Source organism: Microcaecilia unicolor, chromosome 1 (assembly GCF_901765095.1).
Source record: "Microcaecilia unicolor chromosome 1, aMicUni1.1, whole genome shotgun sequence".
Lineage (NCBI taxonomy): Eukaryota > Metazoa > Chordata > Amphibia > Gymnophiona > Siphonopidae > Microcaecilia > Microcaecilia unicolor.
In genome coordinates this window covers 729329600-729351088 of record NC_044031.1, presented here as the reverse complement: position 1 = coordinate 729351088, position 21489 = coordinate 729329600, and the positions used below count along the sequence as shown (strand labels likewise).

The 21489-nt window shown below is 40.8% G+C and overlaps 1 protein-coding gene across 1 annotated transcript in view; it reads left to right on the top strand.

Moving 5' to 3' along the window:
• CRTC3 (CREB regulated transcription coactivator 3) overlaps positions 1–21489 on the top strand; it is a 193526-nt gene that overhangs the window by 130698 nt on the left and 41339 nt on the right. Inside the window, exons 7-11 of the mRNA XM_030189632.1 lie at positions 15052–15090; positions 15217–15302; positions 17785–17834; positions 19724–19941; positions 20851–21149. Coding sequence (XP_030045492.1) covers positions 15052–15090; positions 15217–15302; positions 17785–17834; positions 19724–19941; positions 20851–21149 — 692 coding nt within the window. The remainder of the gene's footprint in view (positions 1–15051; positions 15091–15216; positions 15303–17784; positions 17835–19723; positions 19942–20850; positions 21150–21489) is intronic.

The following is a 21489-nucleotide window of genomic DNA, read 5'->3' as shown; positions in this document are numbered from 1 at the left end:
ATATCTGATATTATTAGGTTTTGGTCTGTGGACAGTTTGTGTGAGATAAGGTCGAGTGTATGCTTGGGTGTGTGGCAATGTAAGGTCCCATAGTTGGAGGAATTCCTTGCATTCACGTGCATTGGTAGAGTTTGGGTCTTCTAGGTGCAGGTTGATGTCTCCCAGTATTAGTATATTGGGGTTAGTTACGCATGTGTTTGATTTGAAGTCCATAAAGTGTGATTGGCATTCGTTCCAGTTGCCTGGAGGTCTATAAAACAGGACACAGTTTAGATGGTCAAGTAGGGTGGTGTGTTGAATTCTTAGTGATGGTATTTCGAGTTGGGAAGTTATGGACTCTGCAATGGTAACAGCGGTGAAGGGTGATCGATGGATTAATGCTATGCCTCCGCCCCTCTTTTCCTTTCTGGTCCAATGCTTGATTTTGTATCCTGGGGGGCAAAGGTCTAGGATTATCTGATCTTTTTGATCATGGATCCAAGTTTCATTGATGAAAAGCAGGTCGAGGTTTTCTGATGTGATCCAATCTGTTGTTGTAGCTTTATTTACTATGGATCTGGCATTAATGTAACCCACTTGAATTTTTTGGTGGGGGTCTTCTGTATTCGGTGTTATGTGGATTTTTGTCAGTTGTCATTTCTTTATTGGTATAGATTTGTTTTGACCTTTCATTCCCTTGTGTTGGGGTTGTCCGTATGATGGTGTTCTTCCTTTGTTTTGATGGTTGTCAGTTTGGTAAGGTATGGTGCGTCTGAACAGACTTTGGTTGTATAATTTGGGTAAGGTGTTTCTATCAACGAGTGGGGTGGTTAATGTTAGGTGGATCAGTGATAGGGAGTAGATTGTTAGGAACAGTTTGTCGGTGTGCATAATAGGTTCAATTTGTTAGGCTGCTAGTGGTTTGTGTCCGGTGGCTACTCACGGTTAGATGTTCAGAAGGATTACCCCAGGTTGCAGAGGCTCCCTAGTTGCGTTGTTGGTTCGGGATAGGAATCCGGAGCCCTTTCCAAGCACCGTGCGAAGGGTAATTGATCTGATGTGTTATTCTGGTGTTGTAGATCCAGTAGGTCCTGCGACGGTGGTATGGCCTGGTCACATGGGTTATGTGGCCCAGGAGCCTTGTTGGTGGTTGGGTTGAGGTCAGAGGGTAGGCGATCGGCTCAGTCTCCTCCGATGTCCGGATCTGGATCTCTCAGGGCCCTTCTCCTGCAGGTCAGTCAGCTGCTTTATGCAGTTCTTGCCGCTCTTGCTGATTCGTTCGCTCCCATTTTGATTCGCCGCCAGGATTGCCCCCACGTCTCCCTCACTCGCTGTCTCTGTTGATCCCGCGGTGACCCGCTTTCACGTGGTTTGGGCTCCCGAGCGGCTTGGTCCTCTGGGCCAAGTTCTGCCAGTACTTAGCGGCTTTAATTTTCTAACATGCTAATTTTCTGGATATTGAGACAAAATATTAAAAGTATAATGGAAGCAACTTAAAGAAACTGAGTCATGTGTCAGTTAGAAATTCCGAAATACAGGAAAGCACGGTTGATGGAGGACCCTGCTTCAAAAATCATATGATTTAATATGAGCTATAAACATTGAAAGGTATTAATCCGCAAACAAATCTTTTCCGGAGATGGGAAGGCGGTAGAACGAGAGGACATGAAATGAGGTTGAAGGGGGGCAGCCTCAGGAAAGATGTCAGGAAGTATTTTTTCACAGAGAGAGTGGTGGATGCTTGGAATGCCCTCCTGCGGGAGGTGGTGGAGATGAAAACGGTAACGGAATTCAAACATGCGTGGGATATGCATAAAGGAATCCTGTGCAGAAGGAATGGATCCTCAGAAGCTTAGCCGAAATTGGGTGGCGGAGCAGGTGGGGGAAGAGGGGTTGGTGGTTGGGAGGCGAGGATAGTGGAGGGCAGGCTTATACGGTCTGTGCCAGAGCCGGTGATGGGAGGCGGGAAGTACTGCTGGGCAGACTTGTACGGTCTGTGCCCTGAATAAGGCAGGTACAAATCAAGGTAAGGTATACACATATGTTTGGTTTGTTGGGCAGACTGGATGGACCGTGCAGGTCTTTTTCTGCCGTCATCTACTATGTTACTATTGTGCGAGTCCAGTAAAACTCCTATCATCCTTCTGAAAAAATGTGAATAACCACGTCGCAATGACCGAACATGGAACAATTAAGGAGGAATGTCATCATATGTTTAGACACAAACCATCATGGTTGGAGAGGTATCAAGATCCTGTGAATTGACATTACACTGTCACTGTGAACGGTTACAATGGTAGAAAACAAGTAGAGAACATTGACCAAATAATATATAAGATCCATCCTTCAACCTCTCCCCCTTCCAGATCCTTGAGCAGTTGCAGGTTTCTCTATATTTGGGAAAATTTTAATAAATTTACTGCATAGGCAAAGGTACAAAAAGTAGTGTTTTTAGTACAAGTCACTTTTTTCACATTTTCCCACATTTTTTTTTAACTTTAACATCTCCCCAGTTTTCAATGAGAATTTTTCATCCTGCTTTGGAAACTCATTAGGAACTCTGACACTTGTTGAGCATAGTCCTGCAGGAGTGCTTCTGTTTAAACCAGTTTCTGGGCCAAAGTAATTACATAAGAACATAAGAATTGCCATACTTGGTCAGGCCAAAGGTCTACTGAGCTAGTATTCTGTTTCCAGCAGGGGCCACTCCAGGTCACAAGTACCTGGCAAGATCCCAAAGTAACTCGATTCCATGCTGCTTATCGCCAGGGATATCCCAAGTCTGTCTAGTTACTTGTAGTTTATGGACTTTTCCTCCAGCTGTGCTAACTGCTCTTATCACATCCTCCAACAAAGAATTCCAAAGTTTAATTGTGCATTAATGTAAGGGTGAACAGTGATAGATTACTTATATGATACTACTAATTGTGCAGTTAGTGGATTAATGTGAAAAGCAATCAGTAATCTGAAGTCAAAAGACAAGAGGCTTTACCATGTGCATTGTGGTTGGCACATTCTCTGCCATTGATTCTTAAGTGAATTCTTTCTTTAATTACTGTTTCTGGAAGTATAACAGGTGCTGCTCTGATGACATACTAGTGATTCTTTGTAGGTATTTACACACTAATTACTGCAGATGTATTAAAGCAGAACCTATACACTTCTGCCTCTGTGAAAAACACCACATTTTCAAAGGTGTGCATAAGTTTAGCTTTCCACGTGCATCTGCAAATATTGAAGCACATACAAACTCGATTTCCAGCACAAGGTAAATGCACCCAGTGACTTATAAAACTGCCTCCATATTAACCAGCTTTCCAAACTGGACACCTGGTAGGAGTCTAGTCTGTGAAGTAGTGTACGCGCATACTTTCATTTATAGAATAGTAGCCTAATTGAGCATATATGCGCTTAAAGGTTAGGCACGAGGTCTTGGACCAGCCATAGAGCTGGAATGTTAGCACCTAATTGTCACAGATAGGCATGTAAGTGTTAATTCTGCCAGTTCTCAACCTGTGTGTTTACAAACTTTGCAAATACACATTTTTACAGAATACCGCTTAGCAGCTACAGCTACATGTGGATATATTAATCGTGCAAAATCTATTGGCCTATGCGGACTGGTTCTCAATTTGGTTCTGTTTGTCTTATCAGGAAGGAAATTCTGTGTAGCGAAAGACTCGGTAAGATTAGCACATACTTATAGTTCAACTGGGGTCCCACAAGGATCATGTTTATCAGCTGTGCTTTAACATTTTTCTCTTACCTTTGTGTAGGTTGCTTAACTGAATTTCAAATTTATTTATTTTAAATATTTCTGAACCGCACTATCCGTTAGTCCTAGGGGGTGTACATCAGGATCATACACAATAATCATAGCACATATACAAAAATTGTAGTGCAATATACAAAAACTACAACAAAGAATCACCAAATGAACTCCCCTTACCATGACTAGAAACTTGTGGCTGCACGCTTAATACTGTCCTAAAACTGAAAAGGCCTGGGGAAAAAGAAATGATTGTAACCGTTTCCTAAACTGAAGGATCAAAGTTCTTTGTTCACAGGCAAAGAAGAGATGCACCCACAATCTGAAGCATTGCTGAACAGTTAGCTTCAAGTCTCACACTTAAGGAACGAATAGGTAATAAAAGTTTATCCGCAGAACATAAACTATGTGACGGGTGCATCATTGCTCAAGGCCTTAAAAATCAAGGTCAGCACCTTTAAATCTAATCCACTTCAGGTACTCGGGGCCATTTCCTTTTAACCCTGTTGCAACACTTGAAATTGCAGGAGGGTGGATAGGTCGGATTTTTTATTCCTTGCATACAAAAGCAAAGAGAGGGTGGCCATTTTGATTTCTAAAGACTTTCTTTCGTTCCTGGCCAAGTGGCAACTGATTCAGAGGGTAGATTTTAATAGTTTGGGAATATTGGAAAGGGGAGGCAGTGATGCTGGCAAATGTGTATCCCCTGAACGATGGTGCTCCCACAGGGTTTTCAAAGATTTTCCGGATTTTTGAAATTTAAATGCAAAAGATCAAATCTGTTTGAGAGGGGATTTCAATTGTATACTGGCTTCAATGGATAGATCACATGCAAATTTGGGATTAAAAGCTGTAACTAAGGCAATCTGAGTCCCTGAAAACAAAAGCAGGTCAAGCCCACTTTGTTACTCTGCAAGACTTAAATCACATGGATGTGACCCATTTTTCCTCCAAAGACTGTGAAGAAAGTAGCACATGCATAAAAAGTCACTCAGATGGTGGAATTGGTTTAGGTATGGACTTTTCCTGAAAGTCTCTAGGCCATGAAGGCTATGACTTGGTGCATAGCTGAAATAATGGAAAAAGTGGACATGGCTTCTTTAGCTCTGAAAGGCTCATTTTATTTTTTTTACAATGGATTTGGGGTTAGTGAATATCTGGAGAGAGATGCAAGGGGTGAGCATGACTGCTGTTATGCTGCAGTTCCTAAAGTGTTTACAAGAATAGATTTCTGGTTAATTTCCAGAGAGCGGAGTCATACATTATTTCCGGTCAGATTTGGAGTATACATATTTGAGAACATATTCTCGTCAACTTTCAATTAAGATATGTTAGGGATCACTGCACCTTGACAGTAATATTTGAACAGATAGCAGCAAACTCTACCTAGCAGCTTGGGTGGGATATGTTTAGCAGAATTATAATAAGAACACACATCTGTTCATGATGTGGGATGCAGGCAAGGCAGTCCTTAGAAGTTAGATATCAGCAATTGCCTCAAGTGTTTATTCTTAAAATCCAGTATGGTACCAGAAGATTGGAGGGTGGCCAATGTAATGCCTATTTTTAAAAAGGGTTCCACAGGTGATGCGGGAAATTATAGATGGTAAATCTGACGTTGGTGCCAGCAAAATGATAGAGACCATTATAGAACAAAATTGCAGAGCATTTACATAAACATGGATTAATGAGACAAATCCAACATGGATTTAATGAAGGGAAGTCTTGCCTCTCCAATCTATAATTCTTTGGAGGAGTGAATAAACATGTGGATAAGGTGAACTGGTTAATATTGTGTATCTGGATTTTCAAAAGGCATTTGACAAGTACCTCATGAATGACTCCTGAGGAAAGTACTAAAAGAAATTCCATTAAAAAAAATAGGAAAGCATAAATATTCAAGACCATTCACCCATCCTATAATAACATGCATTCTTAAATAAGATGACCCAATCAAGACTAACTTCAAATCTACTACATTTTCAAATTTTAACTTTCTAACCAGGCTAACAATTGGAAATGGAGATAGCAAAAGCCTGCTGAAAAAAATACTCTTTAAGCAATCTCTTAAAACTAATTGATGACCATACTTCCCGAAGCTCTTGTGAGAGGGCATTCCACAACCTGGGTGCAAGACAAAAAAGAAAAAAGCTCCTTTATGAATAACATCCAAACGAGAACTTTTTAAAGCGGACACTCTCAGCAATAATCCAGACCCCGATCGCAGATCCCGACCCGGCACATATGGTACCAACAGGTTCCGCAAACTTGATGGAATCCTCATATAAAACACCTTATGGGTTAAAACTAGCACTTTGAACTGCACCCGATGATAAATCACATATGAAGAGGTTACATGATCATACTTACACGCGCACCCTCCAATAACCGGATTGCCATATTTTCCAGTGACTACAACTTACACAATTCCCCTTGAGTTAAATGTCAATTAGCATTTGCATAATCTAACTGGGTCATAAAAAGGGAATGTAAAAGATCAAAAATGAATCCTGATCCACTAGACCCCAAACAGATCATAATTTCCTAAGCATCATATAATCCCTACGCACCAATCCATCCACATGAACAGAAAATAACTTATCAGCACACCCAGATATTTAAAGGATCGCACCACCGGCAAAGACTGCCCAAATAAGAGGAACTAGGTTCTACCTGACCACCTTGTATCCAACAAACTACATTTTTTTCCACAGTCAAAATCATTCTAAGAGTGGCCAACCACCTTTCAATCACTATTAAATCCCATTACAAACCCAAAGTAAGAATAAACTTCTGCACCCTCCATACCAATAAGATCATCCACATAAGGACTAATCCCAAAACTCTGAATTAAGCCAACCAAAGGGGTTACAAAAATGTTAAATAAGATTGGATACGAGGCCGATCTTTGCAATACACCACACTGTAATGACCAATAACCCGACCTCTGTAGGCCATGCACCACCGCAAATGAATGATCAGCCAAAAAACCTGGAAAGCATGCTAAAACCGTTCCCTCTACTCCAAACTTATATAATCGTCACAGCAACAAATCGTGATCTACTATATCAAAGGCAGATTCAGGGTCCAAAGAAACCACCAACACCTGATGCTCTGCATCCAAGATTGACAAAGCTGTTACTAAATTTGTCAATAAAGTTCATGAAGCACTGGATGTTTCTCTGTGAATAGAATACTAAAGAGACTGCAAATTATTACACCTAAAGGTTTAAATAACATAGAATGGAAAGCATTTTTGTGGTGTGCAGTATGTAAACTGGGTAACAGTAGCTTCTGGCCCCTTTAAGATGACACAATGAGCTCATTAGCTGCTGATTGGTCCGACCTCGGCAGCGTACATTTTAAAAATGATAGGTGGCATTTTTAAACTTGTCAACATAGTGAGATCGGACTTGCAGGCACATTATCAGGTGAAGGTAAAAGCTGTTATTAAATTTGTCAGTAAAATGCCGAAGCATGAAGTTCACGAAGTTCTTGATTTTACTCATTTGTTTCTCTGTGAATAGGACACTAGGGAGGCGAAGTTGGCGGTTTGTCTCCTGAAGAAGCACATAGTGAAACGGAGGCGCTCTGTTGAGCAAACCGAGAATAAAAGAGAAGAATTCCCTCTGAAGCATTAGTTTAACTTGCTACTACTATGTCATCTTTGCCAGCAAGGTCAATTAGATATCGGCCGCTAATGCTCAGGCTTCAACAGATCCAGTTGTATTCTTTTCAACACTGACCAAACTATAGCATGCTTCTAATCCCTCGCCACTTCAACAAGTATCAAACTGATTAATCATTGCCAATACCAATGGTAAAAAGTCCATGGATAGGCAATAATAACCACTTAGAAGGAATAACATCCAAAGCAGACATCAACCTTAGAACTTTGCATTGCGCCATGGTGCAACCGCACCTCGAATATTGTGTTCAATTCTGGTCACCGCATCTCAAAAAAGATATAGTGGAATTAGAAAAGGTACAGAGAAGGGCGACGAAAATGATAAAGGGGCTGGGATGGCTTCCCTATAAGGAAAGGCTGGAGCAGCTAGGGCTCATCAGCTTGGAGAAAAGATGGCTGAGGGGATAGAGGTCTATAAAATAATGAGTGGAGTGGAACGGGTAGATGTGAATCGTTTGTTTACTCTTTCCAAAAATACTAGGACTAGGGGGCATGCGGTGAATCTACAAAGTAGTAAATTTTAAACGAATTGGAGAAAATCTTTCTTCACTCAACTTATAATTAAACTCTGGAATTCGTTGCCAGAGAAATGTGGTAAAGGCAGTTAGCTTACCGGGGTTTAAAAAAAGGTTTGGACGGCTTTCTAAAGTAAAAGTCCATACACCATTATTAAAATGGACTTAGGAAAATCCCACTGCTTATTTCTTGGATAAGCAGCATAAAATGTATTGAGCTTTTTTGGGATCTTGCCAGGTATTTCTGACCTGGATTGGCCACTGTTGGAAACAGGATGCTGGGCTTTATGGACCTTTGGTCTGTCCCAGTGTGGCAATACTTATGTACTTAACTAAAACGCTCTGCCAAACTTTCCACACTAGGCAATACCACCTGACCTTCAGAAAGTGTGTTAAAGTGGCCAAGATTGAAAACAACTGATGCGATGAACAATCATCCTCTTTAATCAACTTAGAAAAAAAATTCTGCTGTGCTTGGCACTCCTCCCACTTATAATGCCATTGTAGTTGCTTACAATGCCTTTTCAATTCTGGCATTCTTAGCAGCTCAAATTTTCATAGTTGTCTCTTTAGGAGGCCCAAACCAGCATGATACCATCTGGTTCGACCACGACCCCCACTTCTCACTTTCTGCAAAGGAGCGTATTTATCCATGCCTGCTGCCAAAACATCTGACTACACCTCCACCTGCTCAGCCAGTGGCAACGATACCAAATCTGCTGGAAATCCTTGAAACATAGGAGGCACTGTTTCAGGATCCACTCCTCCCCTATGTCGAGTATAAACCTCTACTTCCCTGCAAACCTTGCCTATCACCTGGTCTCCCCGAAGGTTAAAAAAAACGTTGAAAAAAAAATAGCAATATAATTTGTCCACAATAAAGCACAATAAATCTCAACAGTAAACGAAGCAAACAACCCAGAAAAAAACAATCCAAAAAATGCCCCCCCCCCCCCCGTGAGTTAGTATACCCACTGAATCATTTATTTATGCCTTTTTTTTTTTTTTTACATTTGTACCCCGTGCTTTCCCACTCATGGCAGGCTCAATGCGGCTTACATATTATATACAGGTACTTATTTGTACCTGGGGCAATGGAGGGTTAAGTGACTTGCCCAGAGTCACAAGGAGCTGCCTGTGCCTGAAGTGGGAATCAAACTCACTTCCTCAGTTCCCCAGGACCAGAGTCCACCACCCTAACCACTAGGCCACTCCTCTACTCTTTAAAAGAAAAGAACTACAATAATTTTGACAGGAAAGATAATACAGACATTCATACAAGAGACATATTGTATCAAAGCAAAACAGTGCATTTAGTTTCTTTTTACTTTCTCTCCCAGGCACCACAAACCCAATGCACATCCTCAATCGCTCGTAAATGCCTGTTGAAAAAACCATGTCTTCAACAGGGATTTATAAGTCTTTAAGTTGAATTCACACAGTGAAAATATAAAGAATTCCACAAGTTGAGGTTAGGGTTAGTCCTTAATACTACAACTTAACATCACAACTGAAGTAGTAAAAAGTTTATCCAATAATTTTACAGAAAAAAAAATCTATACAAAATTGCCAAACCACCATTTTTTCACCCTGTCCTGAGAATATGCAGGATCTTAAATCCTATGGGGCAAAGTAATCTTAACCTTGGATCATCCTCCATAAAATACCAAGTTTCAGTTAAAAATACCAGGCCTGCATCATATTCTTCAATCAGGTCTCTTATTATATCTGCCTTTTGTACTACTGATCTTGCATTCACATAAATACATAAGTAATGCCACACTGGGAAAAGACCAAGGGTCCATCGAGCCCAGCATCCTGTCCACGACAGCAGCCAATCCAGGACAAGGGCACCTGGCGAGCTTCCCAAACGTACAAACATTCTATACATGTTATTCCTGGAATTGTGGATTTTTCCCAAGACCATTTAGTAGTGGTTTATGGACTTGTCCTTTAGGAAACCGTCTAACCCCTTTTTAAATTCTGCCAAGCTAACCGCCTTCACCACATTCTCCGGCAACGAATTCCAGAGTTTAATTATGCGTTGGGTGAAGAAATATTTTCTCCGATTTGTTTTAAATTTACTACACTGTAGTTTCATCACATGCCCCCTAGTCCTAGTATTTTTGGAAAGCGTGAACAGACGCTTCACAGCCACCTGTTCCATTCCACAAAAGGTTCTTCTTCCTAAAAGTTTCTTTTCTCTTACAGGGGTTGCCAGAACACCATTTATCATATCTTTTTCTCCGTATTCGGATAGGGATCTGATTACATATTAAAGAGGAACAGTCAATAAGATTATTTAAGTTGGCTTCTCTTCTGAACCATGTATTATGACTGCTTCTGTCTGATAGCTGGACAGATAGCTAAGCCAAGTGTTAATACAGTATCAATCTCCCCCCTCCCCCGAACATTATAAAACTCCAGAGCAGTAAAATAATATAAGACTCATGATTATTAACTAGTAAAACATACACAGTACAAAATGTCACTTAAAACATAACACAGTTAACATTTTATCTATGTCTGCATCAAAAACGACAGGAAAAACTTCACTCTGTATTGCATTGGCAACCAGTGGAGGCTCTTCAAAACTGGCTTTATGTGCTCCATCCATGAGGCACCCACAAGCCGTGGGGAATCTAGTTCGGAGCTCTTTTCCAATTTATTTTCAGTTTACTGTTTCCATTGAGCATATAAAAGCTTGGTTGACTGCCTTTCCTATCCCCTAAATTGGACAAAACTATTAGGGAATCTATTAATAGGCCCTTTTCAGAGGTCGGATCACTTACTGGCAGAACTGAATGAGCATATGGCTGAACAGTTAGTACATGTGCTGATGGGGGAAAGGAGGGAAAGAACATGAACTAGACATATCACTTTTGAATGTGGATTACATTTTTTTTCTCAGGTCCCAAGTAAACAAATTTTACAGAGATTCCTTATACACCCAGACAAAGGCAGTTTTATTAACGGATGATATTGTTCCAATAAACATAATGGTAAATGTCTATCTGGTTAATAAACAGGATAATTCAGTAGTTGTTTTCTTTGACGTGTAGAAAGCTTTTGATAAATCTTTATCACATTTTAGAAACCTCTGGTTTTGGAATGGGTTCAGAATATGTGCGTGGTGATATTTGTAATGTATTTTACCTGACAGGGCTGCCCCCTTAAACCTCTTTTGTTTACCCTTGCAAATTGGCCTTTGGCTATTTTGTTGAGGACCATGGATATATATATATAGTGCAAGGGATATGTGTAAGAGGGGAGGTTCATACCATTTTCAATGCAGATATGACACTTGGTATATTTGACTGATCTTGAAACATTTATCTTGGCATTATTTGATTGGCTTATGGATTTTGGTTTGGTAGCAGGCTACACACTGTTGATATTATAAAATCTGTGATTATATCCTGTTGTCCACAATCTATGGCTATGTTCTATAATTTGGTGATCTTTGAGTTAGTGGGTATACACATTTTGATATTTAGGGATCTTTATTTCTCATTGTTTGGACTCTTTGTATACATTTAATTATAAAAGCTTTTTGAGGACAGTTAAAAGGATTTTTGCAGTATTCCAGAGAGAGATTCACTTGTTGGTTAGGAAGGATCAATGGTTTTGAAGATGTTAGTCACCCTGAAGTTTTTATTCCTCTTTTTTTTTTAATGCACCTCCCTTATAAAGTTGCTATGTTTTTTGTTTGTTTGTTGTGGGGTTTTTTACTTGTCTAGTATAATTAAACTTGTTTGGCAAAAGAAGATTGTTGGACCAAGTGGGGGTACTTTTCTTACTGAGGGAGTTGGGAGGGGTTTGTTCTATCTAACCTGTTATGGTACTACTGGATAGTTTTTTTCTCAAGGTGCAATATTGTTGGGTAAACCGTTTGATCCATAGTCATATAGTTTGTCCAGAGGAACATCAAGACTGGCCATACGCCTTGCTTGCACGTGCCTTTTCAAACAGCACAGTAAGGCCTGTCAAATGGCGATTCATCCATTTTTCCCAGTTTTTTCAAGTGTTGGCAGCAAATTGGTAAATTAGTAAAAAAAAAAATCTTTCCATATATCTGTCCAGCAATACTGACTTTTGCCAAGTTTTATAAGGGATATGAGTCTTCCCAGGGGCTTTGCAAACTTCCCTTTTTGTTAAATTGTTTAATCAAACTGGTCTGAACGAGAGGATATTTCATAAATGTTTTGCTTGTATGTATTTTCAGTTCTTTCAGATAAGGCATTTTGTACTTAACAGTCTTGATTAAGGAGCTGATTCTTTATCCCCTGTAGTTGCTAAAGATCTTATTTGAGAAAATGAGAGTTAACGGGTGGCTGTCTTTTTATACAAAAGTGTGATATCACCTAGTCATCATGGGTACGTGTTAGTAACTCAAACTTACTAAATAGGAAAACAAACTGAAAATATGGCAATACTATAAAAAAAAACGCAACTTTGTATTATAAAGCCACCAGTCCTTCATAGTTCCACGTTGGACAATCCAAAAATTATTTTTAAAAAACCTCCCAGTGAGGGAATTCAACGTGAATATCGGTACCAACAAAGGAACACCCTCAACTGTACATGGAGTTGGATACTATCATTGGTTTTCATGTACAATTGAGGATGTACCTTTGTTGGTACCGATATTCATGTTGAATTCGCTTACTATGGAAGGTTTTCAGGTTTCCTTTAATAATTTTTACTGTTAGGAAAGGATTTGAGATACAGAAGATTTAAGAGTTTTGGGTATCGGTTTGGGAATATGGGCATAGATAATCAGTCTTTCCTTGATCAGTATAAAACTGAAGATTTTTTGAGGGCTTTTTAACTGTCCAGAGAACACACGAGATCCAGCTATGCGACCTAGGTATTGAAGAGGCTACAGTAGTGTTGGACTTTTATACATCTTTGGAGACTGGTTCTGGATACTATTAAGGATGTTGCTGGAGAGCAGACCCCAGTGGTTAGCGCAGTAGGTTAGGAACCGCATTGAATTCCCACTGCAGCACCATGTGACCCTGGGCAAGTCACTTAATCCTCCATTGCCCCAGGTACAAAAATTTTTTGTTACATTTGTACCCCGCGCTTTCCCACTCATGGCAGGCTCAATGCGGCTTACATGGGGCAATGGAGGGTTAAGTGACTTGCCCAGAGTCACAAGGAGCTGCCTGTGCCTGAAGTGGGAATTGAACTCAGTTCCTCAGTTCCCCAGGACCAAAGTCCACCACCCTAACCACTAGGCCACTCCTGCACTCCAAAATTAGATTGTAAGCTCACTAGGTACAGAGAAAGTACCTGCATATAAAGTATAAACCACTTTGGCTATATCACAGAAAGGTAGCATATCAAATCCATGACCCTTTATTCTACCTTTTGGAAGATCCTCCAGAACGATTATCCCTAATTCAGCATTTGTTGCTTGCTGTTAAAATATGTGGAATGAGATTCTGGAGGGGACAGTAGCCTGCCCTTCAAGAAGGTTTCACTGCAGAAAGTGTGGCATATAGCTGGGATGGAAAAGTTTAACTTTGGTTTTAAGGGTTAAAAAAAAACCCAAAGGAGTAGTCTGGGAAACTTTATAGAACATGGGAGCCTTTCCTATACTTTTTAAATTTGTTTTTGTCTGCTTTGTGATTATGGATCTGTGTATACCTGTTCTGCTTTTTTTCAGAATACTCAGGGACTTATTGGATGGTTTAGTGTCTGTATGTAATGGGAGTGTTTCTATAATTCTTTTTTTTTTTTTTTAATTTTTTTATTATGTTGTAATGCCTTCTTGTTCTCTTGGCCGGAGTTATTTCACTCCTTTTGTTGTCTTCCCCCATGGTTTGACTGAGGGAAGGGAGAGGGGATGTAATTGTTGGAGGTGTTTGTGGAATTGTCTGTACAGAGATATTACAGGGTTCACAGAACATTGTGCAATATATCTGTTCTGTTTCTTTTTTGTTCAGTGCCCATTTCAATTAAAAAAAATAGTATTTCAAAATATGGAGATGAGAGGGGAGTTGTAGCACATGCATAGAAATTATACTTTTTTCTGACAGTGTAACTGGAAAGATTCACAATCCCTGATCAATTCATTATTGTCTACATATATATAGGACTATGATAGCTCTTTCTCATACTTCTTGCCTTAAACAGGAGATGAGATTAAACTACATTAATTGACCTATTTTCCCCAGTCATCAATAAATCAGGAAATGCACTTTGCTTCTGTAGCCCCCACCACTGGATGACCAATGCACAGAATAATTACCCCCTGGCTTATGGCTTTATCTAATCTTAATTTATCTGGCCTTGTGTTGATGTGAATTGTGCTTATTTCGTATGTAGAATTACAAGCGATGTAGATGAAAAATCTTGGAAGGGATAAGCCAGGAAAGTAGTTAATTAAGAAGCTACCGTATTTTTCGGACTATAAGACGCACCGGACCGTAAGACGCACCTAGGTTTTAGAGGAGGGAAATAGGAAAAAAATTTTTCCTTTTTCCCTCCTCTAAAACCTAGGTGCTCCGGTGCGTCTTGTCCGAATCCCTCCCTCCGAGTTCGGGATCGCCCTCCCCCCGGCCCTGTCACCACTTCTCCCTACTCACGTCACGCGATCTTTCCTGGTGGTCTAGTGACGTCGGGGCAGGAAAGAGCCCCCTCTTTCCTGCCCAGCGCGCTGCTCTCCATCCTCCTGTATGTAGCCTGACGGTCTCGGCGAGATTCAAAATGGCCGCCGAGACTTCAATTCTCGGCGGCCATTTTGAATCTCGCTGAGACCGTCAGGCTGCATACAGGAGGATGGAGAGCAGCGCGCTGGGCAGGAAAGAGGGAGCTCTTTCCTGCCCCGACGTCACTAGACCACCAGGGAAGATCGCGTGACGTGAGTAGGGAGAAGTGGTGACAGGGCCGGGGGGAGGGCGATCCCGAACTCGGAGGGCAGGCGGCCAGCCAGCCAGCCAAATCTACCTTCGGACTATAAGACGCACCCCCCATTTTCCTCCCAAATTTTTGGGGAAAAAAGTGCGTCTTATAGTCCGAAAAATACGGTAGTTCTGATGTCTAAATTAAGGAGAGCCATCCTAAATGATCTTGCTTTTCTTTTTGCACAGCAGGTTTACATGATGGTGAAATCGACAACCCTGGGGAAGGTATTTTGCATGTTTCCTACATATTCGTATTGGTTTCTGCAGACCATTCATGTGCATTTATCATACATTTTGTGTTTGTAATAATCTTTAATAGAAACTGTAAGTCCAATTGCTGGTGTCTTTCAGCCTATAATTTCCCTGGTTCTTTGAATGAAGGGGGTATGTTGAATATGACCAAGCCACTGCCCAAACAGCTGTGGGAAGCCAAGAAGGTGAGCATTGGAAAATAAAGTTAATAAAGTAATATTGTGTCCAAAATTTCATGAAGTACACACAGCTTACTTGAATAACTGATACTTGACAGACACATTGAGTGACAGTTCCCTGTAGTAGGAGAAAAAAGTAGATTCTTATTAAAGGGCTTTTAAAAAATAAATCTATTTGTCCTGTGAAGGTATGCTGATGCTATTAGTGGGCTCGCTATTCCTCTTCATCCCAGTTCAGCCAAATGGGTTATGTACCTCCTGCCAGCAGATGGCGACAGAACTAAACTAGCTTCTGTGTAAAGCCTGAAGTAGCTTGAAAGTCAGTAGTCTGTTTTTACAGATGGACTAACAGAGACTGGTGCAGTAATGAAGAATGGCTGCTGTGGTGGATCTATGTCCACAATGGTAGCTAAGGTTTGAAGCCAGGTGTGAAGAGGCGGTTTTCTGAGGCCTGGGTTCCCTTCTGTAGCACTGAGATCCCCTCTGCTCTGGATTGTAAAGGACTTGGGTGCTCTGGCTGCAAACCATGCCAATATCAGTGGCTACTTGCAGAGAGGAGAAAATAACAGCAGCCGAATGCTAGAAGCAGCAGCAGACCCTAGTCGGGCTATAGCACACAGCCAAAGGTAGTGAGGGTGGGGTAGCAGGATGCCAGAAGAGGCCTGGGGCCACATGATGAGCCATAGAATGGCTCCCCTCTAACATCAGGAACCAGAGCTGTAGGTCTACATTACTTGGAAACACTGGTAGTCCTGCCTTTTGGGTGAGCTGGAACAGGCTAGGATAATGGCATAGGACTCAGAGAGGGAATATTCTGAGAAAGTTTTGTTAGAAAGGACATAGATCCTGTGAGGTCTGGTCTTACCATTTATCTGTGCTGTGCAGGGCAAACGCGTGTCAATGCCTGTACTTCTCTCCCCATGGATAAAATGTGGGGCTGCATTTTGATCACAATTCTAAATTATGATTAAGCAAAAAAAAAAAAAAAGAAGCTTGATGATGGGTGATGTTGGGCAGGGGCAAGCTGTAAGTGTTATAGAAATGATAAGTAGTAGTAGTTGATGGTTGAGAACATTATCAGAGTTGACTGATGGGAATTTAGGGTGATGCTGTTCAGTACTTGTCGAGTCAGTCTATTGTAACTGTCTACATTTCCAAAAGTCAATGGACACTGAGACGGTAAGACTTGATGGCAGGTCTAGCATCTGGAATCTTCTGTGGTTGGTCTGTCATCACAGTACTCGGGATAAAAGTTGCAGTCTGGGCTTACAATCCACAGAAGACACTATGACTGACTGTCAATTACAGCCTTATACCCAGTCTGTGGTCTAACTTTGTTGTATTCCATTTGTCTCAACTGGCAAGGATGAAGAGGAAAGGTTTTTTTTTTTTTAATATTTTTATTTTGGGTGTCTGATAATTGCCTTTCCTTTGAGCCCTGCCAGACTACTTCAGGTTCCTACCCAGGAAGTGCTGAACAGTAGACAGCCCAAATTACTGTGGCTTATTAATAAAGGAGGAAAGCAGTTATTTTCCCTAGGAGATGGTACTCAATAGGGATCCCCTGGGAGAATGGGGACAAACAAGGCCTGATATTCAAAGGATTTATGCTCCTAACTTTGAGAGTTATGTTCATAAATTGATCTCTCTGAAAATTTACTGGGGCTTAGTGCATAAACATTGATTCAAAATTTCACTAAACTCAACTTTAGGAGCATAAAGAGTGGGTAGCAACAGGGGTGGATTTAGGGTAGGGAAAAGAAGTTAGATTAGCACTGATTTTTTTTCAGTACTAGGTTCATAAATTAGGCTCATAAATCTAGGCAAACAAATGGCAGGTCTAAATTTATGGGCATAACTTTTAAGCTGAAAATTAAGTTATGCTCCTAAGATTGACTGAAAATGGGCCACAGATTTTGGAGTTAAACATTTTTTGAATATCGGCCTACAGCCTTTAGCTTTGACATAAGAATTCTGATTTCACTTTCCAGCAGCACCAGGCTATATACAGAAGTCAGAGTTTAGCTCTTGTCTCCATCTGCTGGCAGAAGGGATATAACCAATTCATCTTGCTGGTCTGATAGGACTCTAGGAGAGGCATTTATCAGATAAGCATAATTAGAACCTGGTTCTAAGTGTGGAATCGCTTAATGGGCCTTTTGACTTCAGTTTTTACAGAAATTAGTATAATTCAGTAAATGGGATTGCTAGATCACTTCAGTGTTTTAACCACAGTAAATCATGCTTTCTAAAGCTGGAATTCTGATTAAAAAAAATAAAACCAAAAATCTTGTCCATTCTAAAGCATAAAATGCAGAGCTTGAATTTCATTGCACTCTGGATTCTTCTAAAGCTATTTCTAGATTGTTTTTGATTATTTGTGAAAGGAATGAGTCTCTGAACACTTGCACGAACATGCCTGCTTACACTTTCTCTGAGACCCTGGGCACTTGGTGTAATCCAAGTTGACCGTTCTTGTCCTTTCTAGGTCCAATCTTTGTCCTCTCGCCCCAGATCCTGTGAAGTGCCAAATATCACGTATGTACATTCTGTTCAGATCTCTTGGGTTGGGGTCAGTATCATTGCTGATACTGTGGAATTTGTCTGTTTTACTGAAGCCAACATGTAACGATGCCAGGCCAGTAATCACCAGTGTACAGTTTCATTTTGTTTAATGAGTAATTCTTTTGATTATAGTACCTTGTTAAAGTCTTCACACTTAATGTTTTCACATTCTGCTATCTTAAAAAAAAATCAAACTGTGTTAAAGTAGAAGTTTCTTACCACATGCATGGGGATCGATTTGTTTTTATACAATTATTCAATTTCTTAGTTCCATTCTAATTGTTATACATGGATGACTATAAATTGTTACCTTTTTGCGTCTAGCGTTCATTTCCATATTACATATAGTAATACAGTGTTTCCCAAGTCCAGTCCTGGAGTACCCCTTACCAGTCAGGTTTTCAGGGTATACAAAATGAATATGCATGAACTTGATTTGCATATATTGCCTCCATTATATTCAGATTTCTCTCATGCATATTCATTGTGGATTTCCTGAAAACCTGACTGGCAAGGGGTACTCCAGGACTGGACTTGGGAAACACTGTTCTAATACTCAGTCCTCATTTACTTTATTACTACTTAATGTATACTACCCTGCATCACTTTTTGTACTGTTAATTACAATAATTTGTTAGTCACATTGAACCTGATCTATGGGGATGTGGGATATAAATGAAATAAAATAAATATTTGCACTGAGTTCCAGAAAGAATCCTGGCTTGTTCTGGCTAATCAGTCACTTAATGGTTGGGCTAGATGGGAGAGAGAGTGTGTGTGTGTGGGGTGGGGGGGGGGGCAGGCTGGGGGTTAAGAAGAAAAATGAATTGAAATCCTGATGTGAGTGAAGTGTCATGGAACAGTAACCCAGTGGAGATGATTCTATTTGAGCTGCAAAAAATTACTAAGACATAAAAGTAGGGCCTAATATTCAGCCTGCGCTAATCAGCAGTTTGTAAGCTAATCACAGCTGCGGGCTGAAAATAACCCTGGATATTCAATGCCAGGGAATGTTGGATTCCGGTATTGACTACCTGGGTATTTGCGGGCACCAACTGGTATCTCGACCTGTATTCAGTTAATTCAGTAGATAAAGTTAGAGCAGATTTCCACTTTCTTAACTTTATCTGCACAGTTAGCTGGTAAGTGGACTGAATATCGCTGCTAATCGTGGCTCTGCCCCTGACGTAGCTGGTTAAGTGCTGCTGAATATCGGCGGATGGCCAGCATAGTGGGGTTTAACTAAGCAAAAGCCTAATAATATATCCATCTATATTCAGATAGAGACAGAGAGGAAATATTCTTTCTCTCAAAAAACAGTTAAGCTCTGGAACTCATAGCCAGAGGATATGGTAACAGCGGTTAGCATTGCTGGGTTTAAAAAAGGTTTGGACAAGTTTCTGGAAGAAAAGTCCATAGTCTGCTATTGAGACAGGCATGGGGAAGCCACAGCTTGCCCTTGGATTTGGTAGCATGGAATGGTGCTACTGTTTGGGTTTCTGCCAAGTACTTGTGACTTGGATTAGCCACTGTTGGAAACAGGATACTGGGTAGATGGACCATTGGTCTGACCCAGTATTGTTGTTATGTTCTTCTGGGATAAGATAATAGGAGAGATGAGGACAGAGATGGTAACCCATTTAATCATTTACCTCTTCACTAAAGAGGCTGATATGTAATTCATTTTATATTTTTAGAGATCTCTACTCAGTCATCTTGAAAATGCCTCATTTTATAGTAGAGTTAAATGAATAAGCCCAGATTACATTATTTTTTTCCTAGATGCTTGCAAATAATCAAATAGCCATTATTAATATTGCTAGAGTAATGGATTGCATTTCTTTTCCTTGTTCATTTCTTAGTGGTTTCCCGTCCTCGGAACAGAATGCAGGGCTGTCTCTTCTCCAAGGAACTATAAACACAGGCGGCTCACTACCTGATTTAACAAACCTGCATTTCCCGTCCCCCCTGCCCACACCTTTGGATCCTGATGACGCTGTATATCCCAGTATCAGTGAGGAGAGCAGTACAGGCAACCTGCCAGCAGCCATGACCCACCTGGGCATTAGCAGTTCTTCAGGTAAGCACTATGCATGGGAAAATTGTTCTATCAAAAGATCTCATTTTGGGTGAGGGAGTGAGGGGCGACCAGTTGAATTTCAGCCTAGTCTGTATTTTTTCTAAGCCCATTCTGCCAGGAGAGGTAAGAAAGATGCCTTCATTGCACCTCTTTTATGATTGCCATTGTGTTGTCCCCTCAAGGCCCCACTGAATCAAAATCGAAGCTGAAATATCCTAGCAGCAATCTCCTGGCAAGGAACAGGGGCTATGGCACCCTCAAGAGCTCTGTATATTTCTATGAGATGTTCTAAAAATGTATCCCTTCTCCCAGGAACAACAAATTGTGTACAATGTTTGCTCAAGATGCAGGAGAAGAGATAAAGGGTACATTCCAATGCTGAAAGTCAATATTTAATAATTTGTTTTCCTGCCTAATTATTAAGCATACACAGACACACATCACTGCTGAGGCGGCTGGGATGGTAATGTAAGCTAAAAGAAGGCCTAACCCTGCCTGAACAGCTAGCCAGAAATAAGCCAATTTCTTGTGCTTTTTCTTTTTTTTCCAATATTTAATCTGTCTCTCTGAATGAAGTCTTTGTTGGAGCAATAGAAGAGACTACCCTCTTGCCGACTTGAAAATTGGATCAGTCAACTTTCACTAAATGTTTCCCAAGAATGATGGCATTGTAATCCCACACAGAACTGGGGGTGTCTGTCTTTATGAAAGACAGATTTGTTCAATCACCAGAGTGTGACAAATCCAAAGTACCCTACCCTAGGCAGATTGATTTTACTAATGGCTAAGGGATCGTAGAGGAACGTGCGCCTCTTAGGACAGTAAGAGTAGTTGGCTTAAAGTAATTTGAAACTTTACAGATGGTAGCACAGAAGTGGAAATATGAGTTTTTGTTCTCTTATGTTCTAGGTTTACAAAGCACTTGCAGCAACCCTTCCATCCAAGCAGCACTGAATAATGCAACCTTGTCCTGTCCTGTAAATAGCCATGCACAGCCGTCTGCCCGGCGTAACCCTACGTTTCACCCTTCACTCCGTCTTTCTTCTCTGAGCAACCCTTCCCTTCCCACCACCGCTTTGAGTGGTTCCCCACGACGCAGGCACACCCCTGTTAGTCCCTTGACTCTTACACCGGGAAGTGAATCCCAGAGGGGGGTCAACAGACAGTATTCCCCAACAAGTCCACAAGGCCTGCTGCCTAACTCACAGGTAAGTTCCTCAAAGCATCAACCAGCTTTAGAACAAGAAAACTGAGGCTGCAGAGGTTTCATTGTACTTTATATGTGTATTCAGAGAACGCCTTGGTGATTTTGCTCTTCATATATAGTAATTTTAAAGTGAATAACAGCAGCCCATACTAGCAGATGTTGCTTCCAAAATTGATGAGGAATTGGTTGATTGTGATGTTCTCTTCCTGATGGGAATAGTGAGGGAATCCCATGACTGTACACATGCCTTAAGCTTCAGTTCAAACCGCAGCTGGAAGAAAATAGTTGTGTTTTCAGGAACTTTGTGCTGTATGACTAGTTCAGTTCACTCCACAAGCATC